Genomic DNA, 26,361 nt, shown 5'->3' with positions numbered 1-26,361 from the left:
TAAGATCTAGTTGTCAACCATAAAACAATGCCACTTGCCTGGCAATAACCCTCATACCCATAATTACAATAATACGCCGCAAATATAATCAGATAACCGTGGTAACTTCTGGTCTGCGTGACTGGAAGTAACGCTCACCACCCGGGTCGCACAGTATACCACGCTGCGGCTGGGAGATATAAATAATGAAGACACATGGTTGGTAGCAGGCCCCTTGAGAAAGGAGCCAAAGCGCGCGTAGGGGCGGACACGCTAGTCCAGGAGGTAGTAGCACCCTGTATAACAGATACTCAAAGGTAATTTTACCTGATTATATTAAAAAACACGCTCCCCTTGAAAAATGCGAAACGCGCAATGGGGTACCGCCACTACTTAAGGTAATGTAGCAACACTTTTTCTTTTATATATCTTCCTTATACCTCAGCTTTCAAATCTCTAATATGTACTCTGGTCATTTCTGCCACATGGATTAACTTTTCTCTACCTGGAGTTGCATATTTTCTTGGACACTTAGGCTAGTTTCACACTAGCGTTACTGGTCGCAGCGCAGGGCCGCCGCTAAGCTCCGCCCCCGGCCATGCCTTCTCTGGTCAGCTCCTCCTCCGATCGCATGACCCTGCATGCGATCAGCATACCCTATACTTAGCGTTGGGTACGCTGGTCATGCGCTGGTACACTTTTGCCCGTGCAGCCACCGTTTTTGCGCTGCGCCGTGCGCCAAACGCACTATGTTGCACTTTTGTGCGCTCAGTGCAGCGCAAAAAGGGCGGATGCGCGACAGAGAATTTTGGGATGAATTCACAATAAATTTTCCTAATCGGAAGCATCCGTTGTTCATATCTCACATTAAAAACTCACATTTTGCTTCAGATTTTCTGATTTTATAACAGAAACGTTAAATTGAAGCAAAATCTGGTGTGAAGGAGCTAAACAATAGTTTTTTCTACGACATGCATTGTCCCAGTGGAAAATGATATATTCCTGTATAAAAATGCTTCCAAGCTTCAAAAATGTCACATTTTCAAAGTCATGAAAGGAAAAACGGCAGCAGAAACTAGCAAAATGCAGAATTCCATGATAATAAAAGGTTTACATCAGGAAAAACGAGCAAACGTGTAAGAAGTATTTGTGAAAAAAAGCATACTAACTCAACGGTTCATTAGGTCGGGGTCATATGCAGCGTAAATGCCTAAATCCCATCCACATGCTCATGAAAATATGCACAGTTAAAAAAATGACATGCAGTGCAGCAGTGGCGTACCTACCATGTAGGCAGGGGCCTGCCGCCAAGGGGTGTAATGCACCCATGAACAGCGGGACCTCTAGATATATCATGCTCTAGTAGGTGCCTGTCTCCTCCTGGAGCATGGCAAGGATAAACTAATACTCACCGCCTGCTGCTGCGCTGCTTTCCTCACTCTGCTTCGATGCAGATCCTGAGACGTGAGCGATCACATGATTGCATACATCATTCCAGGTCCTGTATCAAAGCAGCGTGTGGCAGCAGATGGTGAATGTTAATTAACCCCCTGCCATGCTCCGGTAAGTGACCGGCACCTACCAGGGCATGGTGTACCCTCTTCCCAGCACTAATTCAGCATTGGAACTTCATTTCAGGCTGTTGGCAGGGGACATAGAATCATAGAATCATAGAATCATAGAATCGTAGAGTTGGAAGGGACCTCCTGGGCCATCTGGTCCAACCCCCTGCTCAAAGCAGGATTCGCTAAATCATCCCAGTCAGATGTCTGTACAGCCTCTGTTTGAAGACTTCCATTGAAGGAGAACTCACCACTTCTCGTGGCAGCCTGTTCCACTCATTGATCACTCTAACTGTCAAAAAGTTTTTTCTAATATCTAATCTGTGCCTCCTCCCATTCAGTTTCATCCCATTGCTTCTAGCCTTTCCTCGTGCAAATGAGAATAAAGTTGATCCTTCTAAAATGTGACAGCCCTTTAGATATTTGTAGACAGCTATTAAGTCTCCTCTCAGTCTTCTCTTTTGCAAACTAAACATTCCCAAATCCTGCAACCTTTCCTCATAAGACAGGGTTTGCAGACCGGTCACCATTCTGGTCGCTCTTTTCTGAACTTGCTCCAGGTTGTTGATGTCTTTTTTAAAATGTGGTGCCCAAAACATGGCTAAGGGGGCAGGGCAGAGGTTAGGAGAAATGTTAATGAATCCTTAAGGTCCATTCACATGCACTAAGTAGTTGCAGCAGACAATCTGCAGCTAATTTATAGCAGAAAATTCTACACTAAAATTGACATGTAGTGATGCGATTTTGATGCGACAACCTTGTCTGTGATTGATAATGGCTGGATACCTGCAAATTATGGTTAGTGGACAAGGTTACCACTCTGCTTATGAACATGGCAGGCCACTGTATCTCAAAGGCAGGACTTCTACTTTGAAGCTGAGCAGAGAATCAGACTTCAACTACACAAGTGAGGCATAGTTGGAATCAGTAGGCCTCACCCTACATTACACTATCCTCAAAGTTTCCCTTTAAGGTAAAATAATCACATAGTATTCTATATCAGCACTTTGTAATATATAAATTTTCACATTTGTGCAACATAAACTTTGCAATAATTCTATATAATGGAAATGTTAAATGCTTACTAGGGTCATGCAGAAGGAACTGTTGCTGGATACCATCAATACCAATCAATTGATCCCCTGGAACTCCTGGGAATAACAAGTTGATCAAGAGTTTGGGGCAACCTTGGAATACTGCCAAGTTGCCTTGATAATCGTATTGTTGTCTTCAGTGATGCTTTCTTTGGGAGAAGTGCTACAACATTAGAATGGGCTCCTGAAATGTCTTCTGTGAGAATCTGTTGTGGTGTCTCCTGTGTTGTCCTTGCCCTGGTGACCGCCTCATTGACAAGTCGGATTGCTTCAGGTCTTGCTGCTTGTGCTGCGTGGTTGTGGGATTGGTTACTTTCACCACTTCACCAGATGCTTCATTGGTCCAAACACGTCCCTTGCAAGTCAACCGTTTTTTACACACCCAGATGGAATAGACATCGTCAGCCGTTTGTTTGGAAAATATGTAAATGTGATTCTCGTAGACCAACTTCTTCTTCCCACGTTTGGGTAGAACTGAAAACATACTTGTAGAAAGTGAATTGCTGTGGAAGCTGACTGATTTTTTGTGCTAGGACACCTCTCCCTTTGTAGAGATTTTAGACACTGCTATATTCTGATGTAAAGATGGAATAAAAGCTAGTCTAATGTAACTTGCAGGACACCTGACATGAAAATTGTTACATCTGCAACAAAACTTGCAAAAAAGCAGCTCAGTGTTGGGTCAGGTAAAAGTTCACAAAATGTTTTGAGTTTAGAGTGATTTACGTTCCCCACCTAAATCAGGCCTCATTCACACTGCATTTTTTGAATCCGTTTATTTTTTTCATGGTATGTTTTTGTAACACAAAAACGTTTTAGAAACGTTTTGGAAAATGTCTTAAAATTGCGGGCAAAATGCTCTGACCCTATAATGCAATCAGTTGTGAGGTTTACAGATGGAAACAGTTGATTTAAAATGTCACAAAAGTGCAGCACTCTGTACAGTACTTTTGTGACATGTGAATTGATGACGGACGGGAATTCATGAACCACAAGGACAAACTGGCGAAACATCCAAACACAAAATTCTGGGGGCAAAACAGGGTACACACATCCGGGGCAAACTACCGGGGGTGAACTGCTGGGGGCGAAACATCCGGGGGCGATCTTCAGGGGGGTGAAAAATCCGGGGGTGAAACATCCGGGGACGAACTGCTGGGGCGAAAAATCTGGGGGCGAAACATCCGGGTGCAAACTGCTGGGGGCGAAAAATCCGGGGGCGAATCCTCCTGGGGGCAATATGATAGGGGCGAACTGCTTGGGGCGAACCTTCCTAAAACCGTTTTTGCCAGAGACTGAGAGATCTGAACTGTTATTTGAGTGGCTGAGGCCCCTATTTGCCATATGAACTAATAATAATCTTTATTTTTATATAGCGCTAACATATTCCGCAGCGCTTTACAGTTTTGCACACATTATCATCACTGTCCCCGATGGGGAAATTCAGCTTCTCTACATGTCTGACAGCCATTCCATTCCAAGGTCAGTTGAATTCCAACCAGAGTACACCTCACTCTACTTAATGAGCTACTGATTAGGTGATCACCTGAACCAAATCTTATTTAATGAAGGCAAGCATAAAAAAAAAACTGCTGTGGTGTTCACAATCCTCTTGCAATAGAACAAGCTGGTTGGCAAAACAAGTGCTAGTAATATCCCAAAAGTAATAAGAATGACAAAAATAACTTTTAACCATGCCAAAGGAGTTGAAAAGAAAATTCTTGAGTGAGGAAAAAAAGGGCTCAATTCTGGCTTTACTAGCAGAGGGATACAGTGAATATCATGTTTCCTCAATCCTTAAAATTTCTAAGACTGCAGTCCATTACAATTAGGTCAAGCAGCAGACATTGGGGACAACAAAGCTACAGACTGGCAGAGAGTGAAAACGACTCTCCACTGACCAGGATGACCGTCATCTTATTAGAATGTCACTCAGGAACCGCAGGATGACATCAAGTGACCTGCAAAAGGAATGGCAAATGGCAGCTGGGGTGAAGTGCACTGCAAAAACAGTTCGTAACAGGCTCCTAGAGGCAGGGCTCAAGTTATGTAAAGCTAGAAAAAAGCCTTTCACCAATGAGAAGCAAAGGAGAGCCAGGCTGAAGTTTGCCAAAGACCATAAGGATTGAACCATAGAGGACTGGAGTAAGGTAATCTTCGCTGATGAGTCTAATTTTATAATAATAATCTTTATTTTTATATAGCGCTAACATATTCCGCAGCGCTTTACAGTTTGCACACATTATCATCACTGTCCCGATGGAGCTCACAATCTAAATTCCCTATCAGTATGTCTTTGGAATGTGGGAGGAAACCGGAGTACCCAGAGGAAACCCACGCAAACACGGGGAGAACATATAAACTCCTTGCAGATCTTGTCCTTGGTGGAATTCTAACCACTGAGCCACCGTGCCACCCTGAAGTGGTTTGTTTATTTTGCTCAGTCTTAAAGCTGAGAAGAGGCTGTTTTACATTGAGTCCACGGAGCTTTATGAAAGTGTAAAGGGGTGAAGAGAAGGAGGATCTTAAATGGGGTTACCTCTCATGCTCTGTGTCTGGAACCACCTGGCCAGGCAGCATTGTTTCCAGGGGGAAGGTTATGGGGCCTGGACCGACCTTTCCATGTGACAGCAGGGGGCGGTGACCTGTTAAAAAGGGGCTGCATGCAGAAAGTCGAGCAGAGTGAGGGCGTGAAAGTACAGCACGCAGGAGAGAGAGCTGTCAGCTGCGCCACATTCCCTGAGCATGAGGGCCCTCCGGCTGAGGACTGAGACAGACAGGCAGTACGCTGTGAGCGCCCTTTGTGTGTACGTGGACCCGCCAGCCTCCATGACTGGAGGAGACTTCCCTGACAGGTCAGAGACAGTCGCTAGTGTGTGCAGGCCCGCATATGCAGTGACAGGCCTGAACCCATGAGAGAATTAGCTGGACTGACCGAGGACCCGTAAATTTGTGACTAAGATTGGTGAGAGCAGGCCCCCTATCACCGACCAGCACCCTGTTGTTTCCCCGGAGGCTATATCTTCATCGTGGACAGAGACTTGATAGTCCTCACGTGCCGCTGTTGATGGTACCAACATTGGAGAATTAGACCCTTCAATCAAGCCTTCTTCAGACTGATAAGTTTATTCCTGGCTTCATTTATTTCCATAAAAACCATATTACCATTTACTTGTTGCAATTATCCCCCTTGTTGCTCCTCCCTGCATGGAGTGAATATCCCTGTAAATAAACCTTTAACTCTTGTTCTGCCTCAGATCCGTGGCAACATCCTTTGTACCTGCAGGTTATTACAAGTGGCGTAGTCGGCAGGATGTCGCACAACGGCGCGGAGGCGGCAGACCAACCAGTTGGGGGAGGCCCCAGGTCTAGCATCTCCCTGGGAGCCATGCTAAATAATTTGACAAAATTCTCTGGGAACAATGTTATGTTGTGGAGTTGGACAGAGCGCATCCGAGGGATGATGCGGATGCAACCCATGATGCCGGCATTGGAGGCAGAGATAGCAGTGATGGCCCTAGATGTGGAGGCACGGGACTCTGTTATGCTCAGAACCCCCCAGGTGAGAGATACCTTGAACAAAATTCTACTTATACTCGAGGAGACACATGGAGTCCCCACTGACGTTAGGGAGCTGCGCATGTGACTGTTCCACCAGGTTCAAAGAGAGGGGTAGACAGTGATGCAGTTTATAAATGCCCGGCAGTCTGATAATTTGAGAAAGAGAATCGAAAGTCCCCATCGGCTTTAGGAAATGCCAGGTACTTTTCTACACTAGACCTTTCCATGTGACAGCAGGGGGCGGTGACCTGTTAAAAAGGGGCTACGTGCAGAAAGCCGAGCAGAGTCAGGGCATGAAAGTACAGCACTCAGGAGAGAGAGAGCTGTCAGCTGCGCCGCATTCCTTTTGTGTGAACTTGGACCTGCCAGCCTCCGTAACCGGAGGAGACTCCCCTGACAGTTCAGAGACAGTCGATAGTGTGTGCAGGCCCGGCGTATGCAGTGACAGTCCTGAGCCCCTGAGAGAAGTAGCTGGACTGACCGAGGAGTGCAGCATCATTCCTGCAGTGACCCGTACTGAATGTAAACTTGTGACTAAGAGTGGTGAAAGCAGACCCCCTATCACTGCCCAGCACCCTGTTGCTTTCCCGGAGGCCATATCTTTATCGTGGACAGAGACTTGAGAGTTCTCACGTGCCACTGTTGACAGTGCCAACGTTGGAGAATTAGACCCTTCAATAAAGCCTTCTTCAGACTGATAAGTTTATTCCTGCCTTTGTTTATTTCCTTAAATACCGTATTACCGTTTACTTGTTGCAATTATCCCCCTTGTTGTTCCTCCCTGCGTAGAGTGAATATCCCTGTAAATAAACCTCTAACTCTTGGTCTGCCTCAGATCCGTGGCGACATCCTCCGTACCTGCAGGTTATTACAAAAGCAATATACATTTCATTGTTGGACAAGAGCCTATTGCTTATGTGTATGCTTACAGCTGCCAAAGAATGTGAATCCTTACAGCATATATATATATACTCATCTACTGAACACCCAAATCTCTTCCATAGCGCTGCCCACAGGAAGCAAGGAGACTAGCAAGGAACTATGACACTGGTATGAAGGAGTGGTGGGGGATTTGAACCATACTGGGCCTGACTTTAGAAAAAGAAAGATTATTTAAAGATTCTGAAGTTGATGATATAATGAAAAATATACTATTTACCTGATTTGGGAAAGGTTACATTGTAAACGTCATCATCTAAAACTTCAAATTCATTTTCTGCATAAGCAACAGACTCTTCTGTGTGCACCCCTACGGCAAATCTTGTTCCTTTATATTCAAAATGGTTAAAAGCCATTGTGTCTGCAACAAATAACAAATTACAGTTAAGACCATAGCAGAAGTTTCTTTAAAGGTCATGATGACTCATATTCATTATCTCTGAATTTTATCCAATGTTCCCACAAAATCTTGGGTAATAAAATCTGCACTTTGATATAACCTATTAGGCCTCTTTCACACATCAGGTTTTCGCCGTCAGGCGCGATCCGGCGCTTTTGACAGAAACTGGATCCGGCGAAATGCAATGCCGGATCCGGTTTCCCCCTCATTGACTTGCATTTGCGCCGGATCGCGCCGGATGGCCATGCGTTTCATCCGGTTTTCGCCGGATCCGGCAATGTGTCACGATCCGGCGTCTAGAAAAAACGGCTACTGTAACGTTTTTTGTCTCCGGCGAAAAAGCCGGACACGCCGGATCCGTCGCGTCCGGCTTTTTCACACAATGAATGCCTATGAGAGCCGCAATGCGCCTGATCCAGCGAAAGCCGGATCCGGTGGCCGGATCCGGTTTTTTGGTCTGAGCATGCTCAGTAGCTCTGCCCACAAGACATATATAAAAGCAAGACAGTGGGACCCACAGCCACACCCAACATGCCACCCAAGAAAGCAACCAAGCGCAGCAGGAGAAGGCAGGAGACCACTGCAGCACCATCAGCACCACCACCACCCGAAATGGAGCAGCAAATGGAACATGCTGAGGAGGGGAGGCCAGCAGCAGATGAGAGACGGTAATTATCAAATCCCCCATTCCTCCAAACTAGGGCTATTGAATATCAAGATATTCATTGGCCCTTTGTTTCTCTTTATTCAACAGCCGCCCAATAGATGCAGCAGCAGCAGCAGCAATGGCAGCAGCTGGAACACCACCCACAGGCATGGAGTGTGGCCACCAGGAAGACAGCACATCATCTTCTGGGAGCCCTCCCTCGCATCGTCAGCGTTTGACGGTAAGTTTTTAATTCCAAACTCCATCATCTCTGTAATATATGTCTATTCATTGCCTTTTATTTCAAAACAGGATTCACAAGATGAAGAGGAGCTCCCAGAAGAAGGAAGGGGTGGACAGACACTTGGAGTGGGCTCACAATTGGTAAGTTTTTTGCATCAAACGCAGAAACACAACATCACACTACACACAACACATAGAAAACAATGTTCTGCAGACCACACACAGCAAACAAATGCCTACATCCAAAGACATAACATTTTTTGTTTTCTTCTCTAGTCTTCCCAATCTGGTGCTCGGCCAAGAGGTCCTCGCAGTGCCTCCCAGGGTCGTCGGCGGTCACCAGCGTGTAAGTATAAATATTTTTGCTTTGTTTTTTTGCACTTTTTATTTCATTTCTTTTGTGGAGGCTAATTATGTTATTTTTGTCTTTTTCTTTAACAGCCTTCACAGCGTGCTCCCGACTCTGACGGTGAGGATGGTGGACTCGATGTGGACCACCTCATCGATCTCGTCAGAGAAAGGGAGCCGCTCTGGAATATGGCTGACCGCCGCCACGCTGACCTTATCGTTACCCGACGACTCTGGGAGGAAATCTGTTCGCTCCTTGTGGGCCGCTGGGAGGACCTCGATGTTCGGGCCCAGATTAAAGAGCGTAAGTATATACAGTACCGGTTGCTTGATGTAAACCAGTGTTTCCCGAACTCCAGTCCTCGTGGTCCCCACGGATCATGTGTTCAGGATTTCTATTTACTATGGAAATCCTGAAAACATGACCCCTGGGGACCATGAGGACTGGAGTTTGTGAAACACTGATGTTGTATACTAACCACTCCTTTCTCGTTTCAGGGAACAGAATTGTGAATCGGTGGCGGTCTGTGAGGGATCGTTTCAAGAAGGAGTTCAATAAAGAGATGCGGGCCCCGAGTGGATCTGGAGGACGCAGGAGCAAGTACAAGTACGCACAAGCCCTGTCGTTCCTCCGGGAAACAATGGTCACTAGAAGGTAAATATTACACACCACATGTGAAAAAAAATGTTAGATGTAACTTTTTTTTTTCAGCCAGGGCCATACCATGTCAGTATTTTAATTGTTTTTTTTTCTCTTTATTCCACAGCACGGTGAGCAGCACTCGGGAGCCTGCACGATTGGACCCTTCTGAGGCGATCCCTGAGGAGACCGGCACCGAGGGACACTTCGACCGCCCCGGTACATCTGCACCTTCCCAGCCTTCCCACACATTCGACCCATCTGTCCCATCCACCAGCACAGGAGTATCGTGGCTGCCTACATTACATGAAGCTGCTGGTGAGGAGATCGCTTTCCCTTTACCCCACCCTTCTGCCCCTGCCACCTGTAGTACACCTGCGGGTACTGGGCGGCAGCGGCAGAGGGGTCAGGAAAAGAGTTATGCGCCAGAGTTCTTGCATCTGAATGCATCTTTCCAGAACTGTCTAAAAGTCTTGTCAGAGCAAATCTCCGCAGGCTTTCAGCAGATCAACTCCAGCATTCTGGAGGTGAAGACACTTCTGCAAACCATGCATTCAGAAGCAAGATCTTCGCCAAACCACACCTTTTTCAGGTCTGTTGTGGAGCGCATGGCAACACTATCTCCTACCCAGCAGATGCATGTAATGCATTCGTGCCACGGTGCTCTACAGCAGATTACCTCCCAACCTCCACCTCCCACCACTGTAGTTCCTCCACCTGCACCCCCTCCAGCCACTTTCCATCCTCCCCCTCCTATTACATCTGCACCCCCTCCAGCTACTTTCCATCCTCCCCCTCCTATTACATCTGCACCCCCTCCAGCCACTTTCCATCCTCCCCCTCCTATTACATCTGCACCCCCTCCAGCCACTTTCCATCCTTCCCCTCCTATTACATACCAGCAACCTCACCAGTACCAGCAACCTTCCCAGTACCAGCAACCTCCCCAGTACCAGACATCTCCCCACTTCCAGCAACCTGCCCCGTACCAAACTCCTTCCCCGTACCAAACTCCTTCCCCGTACCAAACTCCTTCCCCATACAACTTTCCATCAACATCATCTGCTCCTACAGTCCCTGCCCAACCCTCCACTCCACCGCCCACCACCTCTTCTGCCTCCCACATGTCCACCCATTCTGTAGCTTTTTCCACACCATCACCTCTAACTGTTCCTTCCCCACCACGATCCCAGTCCTCTCTCCACACTCCCATTGTCGAAGTGTCCCGCAGCCCCTCCAGCAGTATTTCCACCCCACACTACACCGAGTTATAATGTTTTTTTTTGTAATAAAAATGCCCATTTGGTTGGTTTCAAACCTTTATTAAAAAAGTTTTTTTAACTTTAAAAACAGTTTACACAAAAAAAAATATTTTAAATAAAAGTTAAATTATTTTTTACACTGGTTGTCTGTCATTTCTTTCTGCGGCGAAATATGTTTAAAAAAAAGGTTAAATACAGGGTATTTAAAAGGTAAAAAGGTATTCAAAACCAGGTATATAACTGTGGGTAAATTTTAGCTTTTTGCCACAGTTGTGTTCCTGGTTGTGTTTGAAGCAAAGTATTTCACCTGAAAAGTTGTGTTTATTGTTGGTGATTTCCTAACAATGTACACAACTTTTGTTAAAAGGTGAAATACTTTGCATAAAACACAACCAGGTACACACCTGTGGCCTAAAGCTAAAAATAGTAAGACCATGACAAGATAGCCAACTTTGGTTGGCAAAGGTATATACTGTTGGTCCAGAAGGTACACAAGTTTAGGGCACAAATCTTTCACACTCTGTCATCCTGCCAGTGTACTCTGCCTTGAGGTGACATAAAGTATAGTGCAAAATTGTCCCTCATTACTGAAACCGTCACAGAACTTCTAGTGGTAATATTTCCAATGACAACATCCATCTTCGCCAGTAACTTGCTCTTCTCTCCAACCTGCACTTTCTCCTCTACAACCTGTCAAAGAAGGGCTGTAGGAACATGCTATATATAGTTTTCCAGTAGCCAATCCCGTTCGGAAGGCCACAAGGGTCAATTTTAAAAACCGGATCCGGCGTAATCCGTCGAAAAACGGATAGAAAAACGGATGAACCGGATGAGACGGATCTGGTTTTGTCTGTCAAGAACAAGACGGATCCGGCAGAAAACCGGATCCGGCACATCAGGTTTTACAAAACATTTGCCGGATCCGGCATTCCGGCACGACGCCGGATCGCGCCTGACGCCGAAAACCTGATGTGTGAAAGTAGCCTAGCCACACTGAGTTATCAAACTTGATTGATCGCTATTTTAACCCCTTCCTGTTGAATCCTTTTTTTTTTTCATTTTTCAACTCTGTGTTCCAAGAGTAATTTTTTAAAATCTTTCTACCTTTTTTTTTTTCACTGTTGTAGGCATTCAAGCATTTGTTTTTGTGGGATTAGCTCTGTTTTAAAAAAGGGCCATTTCATTTGCCATATAATGTACTAAAAATTGGACAAACAACTATTTGTGGTGTGGATTAGAATGGGTAGCATGGTGGCTCAGTGGTTTGCACTGGAGCCGCGGGTTCAATTCCAACTAACGAAAATACATCATCTGCAAAGAGTTTGTATGTTTTCCCCATGTTTACATGTGTCCTCCCACACTCCAAAAACATACTGATAGGGAATTTAGCCAGTGATGATGATGTGTGTAATGCTCTGTGAAAATTAATGCTACTGTATTAATAAATAGAAAAAAAGGCAGCAATGACAGGCTTTATATTTATGATGTGCCCTGTGTGCTAGGACAGTTTCAGTAACACCAAATGTATAGTTTTTATGCATTATTACTTAAAAAAAGAAGATATATTTGGTCATCATTAGAGTTGAGCGAATATGTTCGGAATCGGTTGCTGAATCTAAATTTGCCATTTTCGTGCCATATTGATACCCTATTCATGCTGAATTTATGTTTGATGATCGGCTCCGAACATATTCATTCATTTCTACTCCAATTGACTCCAATGATATTCGGCTGTGTTCGGTGAATATTGCAAAAACAATATTTGCCGCCGATCGTAATCGGAACCTAATTTTGAAAAATTTGCTCAACTCTGGTCATCATATTCTGAGACCCTTGTTATGTTTCAGTTTTTTTGGAGTGGTATTTCAGTAGAATAGTTGCAAGCATTTTCACACAGTCCTTGGCATGGTTGAGATGGTTGGTACAGCTCAAATAAACACACCACTATGGATCTAGTACAGGCTATTTCCACCCTTCGTAGGTGTTCATTTATGGACTGGCACCAGCAAGACCTATACAGGGTTGAACTTATCACTTGGCCACTATCCATTTTCAGAGTCCTACCTGGTCACCAACACTGAGTGCCTGCAGTGTGCGCACCTATCTCACTTATTTAACGAGGTCCACCTTACAAAACAACCTCCACTCTATCATGTTTAAACAGAACAAAGTTCAACTTGAAAGTGTCTTCTATTTGCACTCAGGATGCTTCTTTCACCATGTCTTTTTGCAGGAGAAGGATAAGTATAGATGTTGATCACCTGTATATACTACCCTTTTCTTCATGAAATCATGGCACATGCTTCATCATAGTGATAGCCAGAGTCTTTAATTAACCTTTGACTAAGCAGAGGTTAATGATTTCTCAGATTCAATCAGATTCATTCATACTTGCTGCTCTAGAGACCACTCAAAGGGCTTCTATGTTTAAGAAGACCCATCTTTCTCTTACTCTCACTGTCCTCATGCAAAAGCCAGATCTCTTCTCTTTCTAAGGTTCCAGATCTTTCTCACAGCCAGAGGCAGACAGGGACTAAAATTCAGCCCTACAAATTGACAACACACAGGCCCATGAGGTTAGTGCAAATATGACTAGCCAAAGTGGCTTTTACAATGTAAGTCTAAGGAGCATCAGAACGAGGCTTCATTGGCTTTCATTAGGAAAACCACTTCCAGAGAACACTCTACTCAGAATTGCGGTAACTTCACTAAGAAGAGGAGAAGAACAACGCTGGATCCCAGAGAGAATGGTGGTAGGTGAGTGTATTATTACACTCACACTATACATCATACACATGATACACATCAGTACTAAACCAGTGCCCTGCAGCCCATATATGTGTATACTGTGCATGTTCTTACCAGTAACATTCATGCTGATTGTTGTCAATCGTTTTTCCTTTTCTTTTTCATTTGGCCAAGACCACCATGACCTCTACTTCCATCTGTAACTTGTCCCTGCAAAATGTAATGTGGCGCCCCTGAGGCTCAGTCGCCACAGAGGTACTGCACCTTCTCCTAAGGTGTAGTGCCCCACCACCTAGGTAAGTTGGGAACTGCTTTCCACGCTCCAAAACCTGCACCCACACACAGGATAGTTCAGCACTGACCACATTGCGGCTTCATGCTTAGAGGGTAGCAGAGCACCTTTCGTGGTTCCTTGCTTCATAACACAAGATGTGCTGGGAGGTGGGTGGACTTGGATATAAAAGAGTGGGAAAGTTTAGATCAGATCAGTCTGGAGGTTAGTCGGACAGAGGGTCAGTCAGTCAGGAGAGACTGAGGACGGATCCCTGGAAGAAGGGATGGAGGAAGGAGTGCTGCGGCTGCCTCAGTGACCTGAGCCAGCTGGCACGGGAAAGGAACAGAAGGAGAAAGACGTAGAACTGCAACCTAAGCTTTCATAAGAGAGAGAAGGAACAGCGCGGAACGAAGGAGTAGGAGAACAGAGAGGAGTTGTGGGTTGGAAGAGGAACCCTGCCTATAGGTTCTCAGTGCAAGGCTGAGGCCCAGTCCCCGAGGTTGTATGGACACTTATGGTTCTGCAGCAGACAGCGGTGGAGTAGTTGGCTGTAAATGCACTACTCCCATCCAAGACTTGGGGCACAACAGCAACTGAATAGAGAGCCAGGACTCCAGAGAAGGGAGTCCCCGAGACAGGCTACAGCTGTCTGTCATACAAGTAGAGTTGTTAGGAACATCTGACAGGAGGAACATCAGAGTACCACGGTACTGGAGCTCTTCACACTAAAAGGCGCAATAGAGGAGTCGTTCAGGAAAGGTACATGTTGGCGGGGTGTTGGTGAGGATAATCCTGACTTGCCCGGGAGGTTGATTGAGTCTCTACTCCGGAGGACATGGCACGGAGGCAGGCTCCAGTGTGTACCACGAACTGTAAGTAAAGCTTTAGAACTGCAAGCCCTGGTGTCTTCCATTCATTTGTGCGCCAACACCGCCAGCACTGCTACATCTGGGTACCAACATTCCTCACACCGCCTGCGCCTATACACTGCCCTGGCATTACAGCTTCACCTGTGGGGAGCTACACCATCTATGCTGCAACACACCATCAGCCCCAGAGGATCTGCATGCAGCGTTGGCTTAACATCTTGCTTGCCAAACACCACAGGTGGTGTCACGAACTATTCCACTTCATTAACTACAAACCACCATTGATTTGGGCACCCGGGGCCACAGACCGGGTCACAGCTGCCGTGACACATCCCACTGACACCGGCCCGGTGCCGAGTACCCCACAGCCCAGGGAGGGCGACCCAATTTTGGCGTCACGAACAGGATGACGAGACCCGATACCATCGGGTTCTGTGCACCTGAAATTTGTGAAACTTTATACTTTTGAAAATGTGTAGAAGACCTGATTTGATAGACTGTAAAATGGACATTGGAAATGGCCGCTGGCGCGGAGAAGAAGGGCGTGAAGGGATGGGAGGTCCTAGGAAAAGACCGCGAAGAGTATTGGGCCTTCCCTGCCTGAATTACTATGTGACAGATACATGGCCCACCCCCCCCGAGGGGTTCGTATACTGGCTTGGTATGGCGGCGCTGGAAGAAGACGCCGCCCCCAGAAGGGGGGGCAGAAGAAGCCAGTGGCAGGAAAGGGGCTGAGGCAGGAAGAACGCCAGAACACCATTTTGGAGAGTGAAGGAAGGAGGCCTGCGGAGCATGGGGAAACGGATCTCCCTGGCGCCATGGCTGACGGCTCCAAGCCGAACTCCGGAATGAACCGCCAGCAACTAGAAGACGAAATTGCTGAACTGACCACCCGTCTGCAGCTGAGGCAGGAGGCCTTGGAGCAGCTAAGACGGCAGCAGGCGCAGGAGGAGCCTACGCATGCGGTACCCGCTTCACCGGTACCTGCCACCGCTGCACCGAACTGTCCTCCGGCAGCGCTGATTTTCACCTCCACGCTGTCTGTGCAGCTGAGTGTACCGGAGGACCTGAGAGCTGAGCTATTCCACTTCATTAACTACAAACTACCATTGATTTGGGCGCCCGGGACCATGGACCTGGTCACAGCTGCCGTGACAAATCCCACTGACACTGGCCCGGTACCGAGTACCCCACAGCCCTGAGAGGGCGACCCAGTAACACAAAGATATCTTTGGTTTCCAGCTTTTCTAGGCCTCTCCTCTTATTACACCACCTCTACAAAACCATATAATGATAAAACCAGTGCCCAAGACAGTAATAATGCCCCTTCTGTAATAGTACCCTGCTTTTGTGCCTCACATAACAGTGCCCCCTTTGTGCCGCTACACAGTAATAATGTTCCCTCTGTACTTTCTCATAGTAATAGTGCTCCCCTGTTCCTCCTTACAATTATTCAGCATTCTATAGAAATAATGTCCCCCTGTGCCTCTTTATAACAATGTCCCCTTGACCCCTCATACTAATGACCACAAACCTCCTTATAATAATACAAACTCCCAGGTGCATAATATTATTTTATTATTACTATTGTATGTACACGAGTATAAGCCCACCCGAGTATAAGCCGAGGCACCTAATTTTGCCATGAAAAACTGGGTAAGCTTATTCACTCGAGTATAAGCCAGGTATGCATTGTCCCTTCATTCCTGTCCTGGTATGCATGGCTTCCCCATCCCTGTCCTGGTATGCATGACTCCCCCATCCCTGTCCTGGTATGCATGGCTCCCCCATCCCTGTCCTTGTATGCATGGCTCATTGTCCCCTATCCTTGTATGCATGGCTCCCTGGTCCCTGTCCTTGTATGCATGGCTCCCTGGTCCCTGTCCTTGTATGCATGGCTCCTTATCCCCTCTCCTTGTATGCATGTTTCCTATTGAAAAAGACAAACATCCTACTCACCTTCCTGTGTGCCCTGATGCATCTCGTTCCAGCACCAGCAGCTCTTCCTGCCGAGTAAGCCTGTGGCCCCGCTCATTAAGGTGATGAATATTCACTACTTGCCTTTGGGAGTGGAAAGGCGTGCTTATTCATTACCTTATTGAGCGGGGCAACGTGATTGCTCAGCCAGAAATGCTGCTGGCACCAGAACCAATGAGATGCTGCGAGGGTGTGCAGGAAGGTGAGTAGGAATGGATATCTTCTGGAAGCCAACGGCTATGGGTGTCACTGTGTGCGCTATAAGAGAATAAATATTAATTTTCCTTTAGCAGCGGGCACAGTGACAGCCGCAGCTGCTGGCTCCTGCCTCCTGTCACCCGCTGCTCCGCCGCTCCCCCTCCGACCCTCTGGGACAATTGACTCATGTATAAGCTGAGGAGGGCGTTTTCAGCATACAAAAAATGTGCTGAAAATCTCAGGTTATACACGAGTATACACAGTAATAATAAAAATAATAATAATAATAATGCCTCCTGTGCCACTCATAATGATAATGATTCCTCACAGAGCCTCCTTATAAAAATCTCCCCCTACTGTGCCCCCTTATAATAATGCCCCTGAGCAGGGGTTTACATACAGGACCCCTTTGCAAAATTCCTATCATGGCACATAGGTGCAGTCATAGGTAATACCGCCAAACTCCAAACACAGTATAATGGTCCCCTCATAGCCCCAAAACTGTATGATGGAGCCCCACACATTGATGGTCTCCCCACAGCCCTCACATCGTATGACGGTCGCCCACAGACCCAATGCATTATGATCATCCCCCCACAGCATGATTGTCTCCACACCCTTCCACAAAGTATGATGGTTGTCCCCCACAGGATGATGGTTTTACTACATTCCCCTGTAAGGGGAAGGAACTAACTAGGCATGTCTCCTCCGTGAAGGGTCCGGAACCGTCAGAGCTGTCACCTATATTGTGGGGTAGAAAGCTTGAGACTCCAGACCGTAATCTGTGTTTGAGAAAAGGGGGCGTGGTTAAGTTGCAGTGAGAGACAAGGTCTGTGAAGGGGACTTAGGCGAGTGTCGATTAGGCACAGCGAAGCAGGCTGCCTATTATAAACTGTGTTTGGGTAGTGCTTCAAATCTCCGTAGTGTTGGGATACTCACCGCTGAGGATAAGGACGTATACCTCTTCATCACCTCATCTGCTCGACCAAAGACCCGCATAAGGATCCCGAGGATTCGCCACCATCATCAGGACCACGGGAGGACACCGACAACGTCAAAAGATAATACATCATTTGCCTCAGGATTGTGACAGACCCCCACTGCGACGCAATCTAGGCAGCACCCGTCACAGACAAAAGTTCAACCGTGACTGGCGCCTGAGTGATAAGTTATATTTTATTGTATTGTCAGCTTTACTTGTCCCTGTTCCTTAAGTTATCCCCATTAGCCTTTTGCTGTATTAGGGAATATTATCCCTCCGTTTTCTCCCTGCATGGAGTTTCTGCTGTATAATAAACCCCTTTCATCCTTGGTCTGTGTACAGTCCGTTACTGCATCCTATGTGCCTGCAGTCTCATCATACCCGCACACATTATGGTGGTTCCACTACACAGCATGATGGTTCCTCCACACTGTATTATGGCTCTCCCAAAGTATGAAGGTTCACCCCACAGCATGATGGTTTCCACAGCTCTCCATAAAATATGATTGCTCCACCACAGTCCCCTACACAGAATGATGGTCTCCACAGCCCCAGTAAAAGGCAAGACCGGGCGGCTACGGCTGCTGAAGCGTCGAGTCCGGAACTGCTTGGGCCGAACCTCCTGTTCCTGGGGGAACGAGCTTGCAGCCTGAGCAAGCCAGTAACCGGGGTGAAGGGGGCGTGGCCAGTCAGTGTGAGGTAAAATGGGTTGCGCTTAAACTGAAGTGTTCTTCCTGCCAGAATGCAGATGAGGGGCAGACCTCAACCGCTGTGAAGGAAGTGACAGGCAGTGGCGTGAAGCGAAAGGGCGGCGAAACCAGAAACCAGCAGGTGTGCAGAGGAACATGTGATCGACGGAGCATCGCAGTACGAACGTCTGGGTGTTGTCTGATATCCAGAGAGGTGCACGCCGAGTAAAGTATTGCAGCGCAGCCCTTCAGGTCACGGTGGCTGCTCAAGGAGACTCGCGCTAAGAGGAATCTTGTGGAGAGCTCTACTCTTTTACTCCACAGATATATGGACTAGGGGCTCAGCAGGCAAAACTGAAGACTGCCCGCTGCCGCTACAAGAAGAACCGTTTGCTAGGCGAGGACGCCAGCAGACATTACACCCAACACCGCCGGCATTCTGCCACTCATGAGGCCTTCAGAGAGTGACAGGCTGCGGAGTCACGACAAGCGAAACCATTAACAAGAGACTGTTTAGTTAACCAACTTTTATTTAGTTTTACCTTTGTACACTTTGTTTACCTGCTATCTCCCTGTGAGGAATTTTCCCACTGTTAAATAATTAAATATAGTTGATCCCTGCTCTGCAGCATTTGTGTTACTGAAGCGCCCCAGGGGCCGTGGGTTACTCACTACCGGGCCAGTGTCTTAAAGGGGAAGTGTCGCGGTGGCAGTGACCCGGTCCGTGGCCCTCGGCGTTTATGTAAAATAGGTGGAATAATTAAGGAATAAAGTTTGTATATATATATATATATATATAAGTTCGTGATGCCACCTGTGGTATTCTGGTCAGAGGTGACCAGCGCTGCGGTGCAGATCCCCTGGGACCATTGGTATGGTACAGCTGAGGTGAAATAGCTCTCCACAGGCAGAGCTGTAGTCCCAGGGCAGTTGAGGGAAGTTTAAAGACGGTGATGTAGTGTGGAGTGAAGGTTGTAGCAGTGTTGGGTTGATGACGCAGGAAGAAGACAGATGACGCAGTTGAATGTACTTCCAAGACTTTACTCACAGCTCTGGTGCAATCAGATGCCCGCCTCAGTGCTGTGTTCTTCAGGTGAGGGGTCCAGCCAACTCCCAGACAAGTGAGTACACCCTTCCAGCATTCCCTGTCAGTATGTACCTTCCCTGGCCGTCTCCACAATGCTGCTTTCCACTTTCCTTCCTTTCCAACACCTCACAGTCAGTGTCCCAGGCCAGCTGCCGCAGATCCTGTCGGTTAACGTGACTCAGGTGTTTCCTTGATCCTATGTGGCTGCCTTTCCGGAGAAGATAACTGTGGTAGTTGGATATGGCCCCTAAAGTTGCCACAGCTGTCAGCTTGATAGTTAAGTCCCGATGTGCACTCCACTAGACTATGAACTGAGACCCTTCTGCGACCTGGATTCTTCCCCCACCTGACGTCGGTCAGCATGGAACGAGCCCCATGGGGAGCACTTTCCAACCGTCCCTCTAGATAGAAGAACCCCTTTTCCATTTAGGGAGGTTCCTTTCAAAGATATTCTGTCCAGCAGCTCCTACTTGACAGGAGCTGCTCCAGATAAGTCCTATCACATCCCTCCCTCTGAGGGAACTCTCCTCAAGTCCTACAATTCTCCCGCTCTCAACCTAAGATCCTCTCACCTCCCAACACCATTCATGAACCAAGCAGGGGCCATAGAGGGTGCTCTGTTGTTCTAAGTGTGTGTGGGATGCAGGTGTGGAATATGGTCAGGTGTCTCCACCTTACCTTGTCGTGGGATACCACACCTCTAGGTGAGGTGCAGTACCTCTGTGGTGACTGAACCCTCAGGGGTGCCACATTACTGCATTCCAGCACCTGCTTATTACACCCCCACAAAGCATTATGGTTTCCCCACATAGTATGATGGTCCCTAAACATAATATGATGGTCCTAACAACTCCAATACTGTATGTTGGTACACCCAAAGTCCCTCATATACAGCTTTGGTAAAAATTAAGAGACCACTGCAAAATTTTCAGTTTGTCTGATCTTTCTCTTTATAGGTATATTTTTGAGTAAAAAGTAAATTGCTCTTTTATTCTATAAACTACTGACAACAGGTTTTCGAATTTCCAAGCACTATATTTTGTATTTATTTTCAGAAAATGTGAAATGGTCAAAATAACCAAAAATGCAGTGCTTGCAGACCTCAAACAATGCTAAGAAAACAAGTTCTAATCATTTAGAAACAACAATACTAATGTTTTAACTCAGGAAGAATTCAGAAATCAATATTTTGTGGAATAACCACAATTTTTGAATCATATCTTTCAGGCGTCTTGTCATGCTTTCGACCAGTCTTTCACACGGCTTTTGGGTGAGCTTATGCCACTCCTGGTACAAAAATTTAAGCAGTTCTTCTTTGTTTGATGGCTTGTGACTATCCATCTTCCTTTTGATTACATTCCAGAGGTTTTCAATGGGGTTCAGGTCTGGAGATTGGGCTGGCCATGACAGGGATTTGATGTGGTCGTCCTTCATCCACACATTGATTGACCTAGCTGTGTGGCATGGTGCAATGTCCTCAGAGTTGGGGAACATTGCCTGAGCAGAAGGAATCAACAGTTTTTCCAGGATAACCTTGTATGTGGTTTGATTCATACGTCCTTCGCAAAGATTTGCCCGCCCAATTCCAGCCTTGCTGTTGCATCCCCAGATCATCACCAATCCTCCAAAAAATTTTACAGTGGGTGCAAGACACTGTGCCTTGTACGCCTCTCCAGGTCTCCATCTAATCATTGGATGACCAGGTGTTGGGCAAAGCTGAAATTGAGTTTGTATGTTCTCCCCGTGTTTATGTGGGTTTCCTCCGGGTACTCCAGTTTCCTCCCATATTCCAAAGGCATACTGATAGGGAATTTAGATTGTGAGCTCCATCGGGGACAGTGATGATAATGTGTGCAAACTGTAAAGCGCTGCGGAATATGTTAGCGCTATATAAAAATAAAGATTATTATTATTATAAAATTAGACTCATCAGAGAAGATTACCTTACTCCAGTTCTCTATGGTTCAATCCTTATGGTCTTTGGCAAACTTCAGCCTGGCTCTCCTTTGCTTGTCATTGGTGAAAGGCTTTTTTCTTGCTTTACATGACTTGAGCCCTGCCTCTAGGAGCCTGTTACGAACTGTTTTTGCAGTGCACTTCACCCCAGCTGCCATTTGCCATTCCTTTTGCAGGTCACTTGATGTCATCCTGCGGTTCCTGAGTGACATTCTAATAAGATGACGGTCATCCTGGTCAGTGGAGAATCGTTTTCACTCTCTGCCGGTCTGTAGCTTTGTTGTCCCCAATGTCTGCTGCTTGACCTAATTGTAATGGACTGCTGTTTAAGAAATTTTAAGGATTGAGGCAACATGATGTTCATTGTATCCCTCTGCTAGTAAAGCCAGAATTGAGCCCTTTTTTTCCTCACTCAAGAATTTTCTTTTCAACTCCTTTGGCATGGTTAAAAGTTATTTTTTTCATTCTTATTACTTTTGGGATATTACTAGCACTTGTTTTGCCATCCAGCTTGTCCTATTGCAAGAGGATTGCGAACACCACAGCAGTTTTTTTTTTATGCTTTCCTTCATTAAATAAGATTTGGTTCAGGTGATCACCTAATCAGTAACTCATTAAGTAGAATGAGGTGTACTCTGGTTGGAATTCAACTGACCTTGGAATGGAATGGCTGTCAGACATGTAGAGAAGCTGAATTTTATAAAACTGTGCAGTGGTCTCTTAATTTTTGCCAGAGCTGTATAATAATGGTCCCCCACAGCTCCAATACAGTATGATTGTCACTCCAAAGCCTTTTATGTAGTATGAGGGTCCACCGCAGCCACAATATAGTATGATGATCCCATTCAAAGCCCCAATACAATAGGATGGTCCCCAACAGCCCCAAATAGTGTTAGTGACCACTTCACAGCAGCAATACAGTATGATGGTCCCCCAAAGCCCCAATATAGTATGAGGGTCCACCACAGCCCCATAGTAGTATGATGGTCCCCTTCAAAGCCCCAATACAATATGCTGGTCTCCCACAGCCCCAAATAGTATTAGGGTCCACTTTGCAGCAGCAACACTTTGCAGCACCCCTTAAAGCCCCAATACAATATAATGGTCCCATATGAGGGTCCTCTTCATAGCCCTAATACAGCATGATGATCCCCAACAGCTCCCATATAGTAGGAGAGTTCCCCTCACAGCCCCGATACTGTTTGATGGTTCCCCTCACAGCTCCAATAAAGTATGATGGTTACCTGCAGCCCTCATACAGTATGATGAACACCTTTACAGTCTCCATCTAGTGGGATGCTCCCACACAGTATTGTGGGCAACACAGCTCACGGAAATAAAAATACTCACCTAATCCAGCCTCCTCATCCCCTGCAGCTGCTGCTTCCTGTTCTAATGAATCTTGCAGTGGATGTTGGAGGCGTGATGCAGTGACATAATTGTGCCAATAACGTTGCCTGATTCATTGCTGGACTCCAGCAGGCCACGGGCCTCAAGTATCCTGCAGCTTACTGGAGTAAGTGACTGAGCGGAGGGTTCATGCTCAGCCACAGCTGTTGAGGTAAATCAGCAGATAATCTTTGAAGGAAATTCTTTTAATTATTTAAGTACACCACAATATTCAAGACAGTAGGTAATTGGCAGTACCGCTGTCCTGAACTGCCCATCTGGCATTTGCCAGAATTGCCAGATTGTCAGTTCTGCCCTGCTAACAGCCAACCAGCATGTTCCTCTAAAGGGGGCTTTACACATAGCGATATCGCTAACAATATCGCTAAAGCATCACTGATTTGGTGACGCAGCAGCGATATCGCTATGTGTGATACTTACCTCCGACCGGCTCCCCCGCTGTCCATCGCTGATCGCGCGAGATCGCGCAGCTCCATTTCTCGTCGGGTGCTTCCTACTGGGCTTCCTGCTGGCGCTGACGAGTGACGCGCGGACGGAGGATGTCAGGATTGCCGTGTCTGAAAGGTATCATCCGCTGTATCGCTGCTGCATTGCTGTGAGATCTTCCTGTGTGGAAGCTCACTAGCGACCATTTAGCGATGCACCAGCGATCCTGACCGGGTCATATCGCTGGTCGGGATCGCTGGTGCATCGCTAAATGTAAAGGGGCCTTTAGGCTCATTTGGTCCAAACCTTACAGCAAGTCTTACTGTCACACTTGACACCAAATACTCAAGTTCATATGGTGCTAAGCAGAGGCGTATCTAGGCTTCCTGGCACCCGGGGCAAGAATTTGGTTCGGCGCCCCCCCCACACCAAGTACATATGCGACTTGCACACTTAACCATGTACCCACGAGCTGCTCTCCCTAATGCTCTCAATGTTCAGTAAAAAACTGAAAGCAGGAAGAGACGCTCGTTGTCAAGTATGAAAATCGCATATGAGTGAAGTGCTCATGTGATGACTACTGGAACCTGCAGAGCTGAATCCTGACATTGCAGCTTCTGAATTCTCACAACGAATGCACTGCACACTTTTAGGATTCTCCCTTGCTGATGTACAGTCATGTCAGCACAAGTATGTGATTTATATACTTCTGGCCACATTCCGACTAGACGTGCCCGGCCTCGCTCTGTTCATTTTCATTGAGTGAGGCCACACATGTCTAGTCAGCATGTGACCGCATGTATGTAAATTACCGGCACGAGAGAATCCTGACAGCGTTCAGTGAACACTGTGACAATTCAGAAGTCTGCAGTCACATAGAATGACTGCAGACTCAGCATAAGCCTGGAGAACCCCTTTAATGTTCCTAACAAATAAAAACATGAGAATTAGTCAGTATCACAAATAATATTTACATCCAGGTAACTTATAGATTACGTCGTCTCTGCAGTCAGTCTCCTTTTCTTCTTCTTGTCCAAACCCCATGATGAGTTTTCTCATCCACAGCGGCCTCTGCAGACTTCCATCTTCTCCGGTCTTCTGCAGCAAATCTCCACACGATGCCCTTAAAGATAGAAGTGTCATTATAATGCCCCTAAATACAAATATCTGCAATATACTGTCGCCTCACACTATTCCCCTCCCTCCTCATACTGTCTCCTCTAACATCCTCCTGTTCACCATAACTGTCTCCTCATATATTTACCCCCTCACTCTCTATACTGCCTGCTCACACATACCCCTGACTCCCCATACTGTGTCCACATACATTAACCCGTTCGCTCCCCATACTGTCTGCACCCAACCCCCATACTGTTTCCTCATACATACTTTGTGTCCTCAAATCTCCCCACACACATTAAATCCCCCATCCACACTCCAAATCCCTCACACACATTAAATAACCCCCATCCCTACTCCCAAATCCCCCCACACATTATGTACCCCCCACTCCAAATCCCATCCCTACTCATTAACCCCCCAAACAATAACCCCCATCCCCACTCATTATTTCCATCCCCACTCATTAACCCCCCCGTCCATACTCCCAAATCCCCCAACACATTATGTACCCCCCACTCCAAATCCCCCACACATTAACCCCATCCCCACTCATTAACCCCCCACACATTAATTCCATCCCCACTCATTAACCCTCCACAAATTAATTCCATCCCCACACATTAACCCCCATCCCCACTCATTAACTCCCCACACATTAACCCCCATCCCCACTCATTAACCCCCCCACACATTAACCCCATCCCCACTCTCTAACTCCCCACTCATTAACCCCCCACACATTAACCCCATCCCCACTCTCTAACCCCCCACATATTAATCCCCATCCCCACTCTTTACCCCCCACACAGTAACCCCCATCCCGACTTATTAACCCCACTACACATTAACCCCATCCCCACTCATTAACCCCCCCACTCATTAACCCCCATCCCCACTCATTAACCCGCCACACATTAACCCCCATCCCCACTCATTAACCCCACACACATTAACCCCATCCCCACTCATTAACCCCCCACACATTAACCCCATCCCCACTCATTAACCCCCCACACATTAACCCCATCCCCACTCTTTACCCCCCACACATTAACCCCCATCCCCACTCATTAACCCCCCCACTCATTAACCCCCATCCCCACTCATTAACCCCCCACACATTAACCCCATCCCCACTCTTTACCCCCACACATTAACCCCATCCTCACTCTTTACCCCCCCACTCTTAACCCCAATCCCCACTCATTAACCCCCCACTCATTAACCCCCATCCCCACTCATTAACCCCCCACACATTAACCCCATCCCCACTCATTAACCCCCACACATTAACCCCATCCCCACTCTTTACCCCCCACACAGTAACCCCCATCCCCACTCTTTACCCCACACACAGTAACCCCCATCCCCACTTATTAACCCCACTACACATTAACCCCATCCCCACTCTTTAACCCCCCACACATTAATATCCATCCCCACATTAACCTTATCTAAACTCATTAACCCCCCATCTTCGGTGGTTTCTTCAGCTCCACATTGGAGCACACTTACCACCAACGCTGAGCGTTCACTCTGGGCGCCGGGGAGTGACGTCAGCAGCGTGATCACATGACATGTCACGCTGCTAACGTCGCTCTGGCCCGGCGGTCACTCAGAGCTGCAATTGTACTGGCGTCTATACTGACGCCAGTACACTTGTTCCCTGGGAGCCGGCACGCGCACCTTCTCTGCGCCAGCTGTCAGCTTGACAGCTGACACAGAGAACCGCCGACTCCCAGGCCAGGGGGGGCGGCAGAACGCAGCCGCCAGGGAGGACACTGCGGACCGCTGCATTAGGCGGCCTGGACTGCGCCCCCATCCGGCTGCGCCTGGGGCAACTGCCCCGGCTGCCACCCCCTAGATACGCCCCTGGTGCTAAGGTGCACATATTCCACTGTCAAATCAGACTACAAGGACTTTTCGTGACATCTCCTGGTCCTGCAGGA

At 47.1% G+C, this 26,361-nt stretch overlaps 1 protein-coding gene across 1 annotated transcript in view; it reads right to left on the bottom strand.

Moving 5' to 3' along the window:
- The window catches only part of LOC141057898 (sulfotransferase 2B1-like), a 190,043-nt gene that overhangs the window by 138,897 nt on the left and 24,785 nt on the right, over positions 1-26,361 (bottom strand). Inside the window, exon 2 of the mRNA XM_073554311.1 lies at positions 7,356-7,496. Within this exon, the coding sequence (XP_073410412.1) occupies positions 7,356-7,491 (136 nt within the window). The 5' untranslated portion in view covers positions 7,492-7,496. The remainder of the gene's footprint in view (positions 1-7,355; positions 7,497-26,361) is intronic.

Source organism: Dendrobates tinctorius, unplaced genomic scaffold (genome assembly GCF_039654945.1).
Source record: "Dendrobates tinctorius isolate UK_male_01 unplaced genomic scaffold, ASM3965494v1 ptg000001l, whole genome shotgun sequence".
Lineage (NCBI taxonomy): Eukaryota > Metazoa > Chordata > Amphibia > Anura > Dendrobatidae > Dendrobates > Dendrobates tinctorius.
Note: the sequence above shows the minus strand (reverse complement) of the source record. Positions and strands in the feature narration are given on the sequence as shown.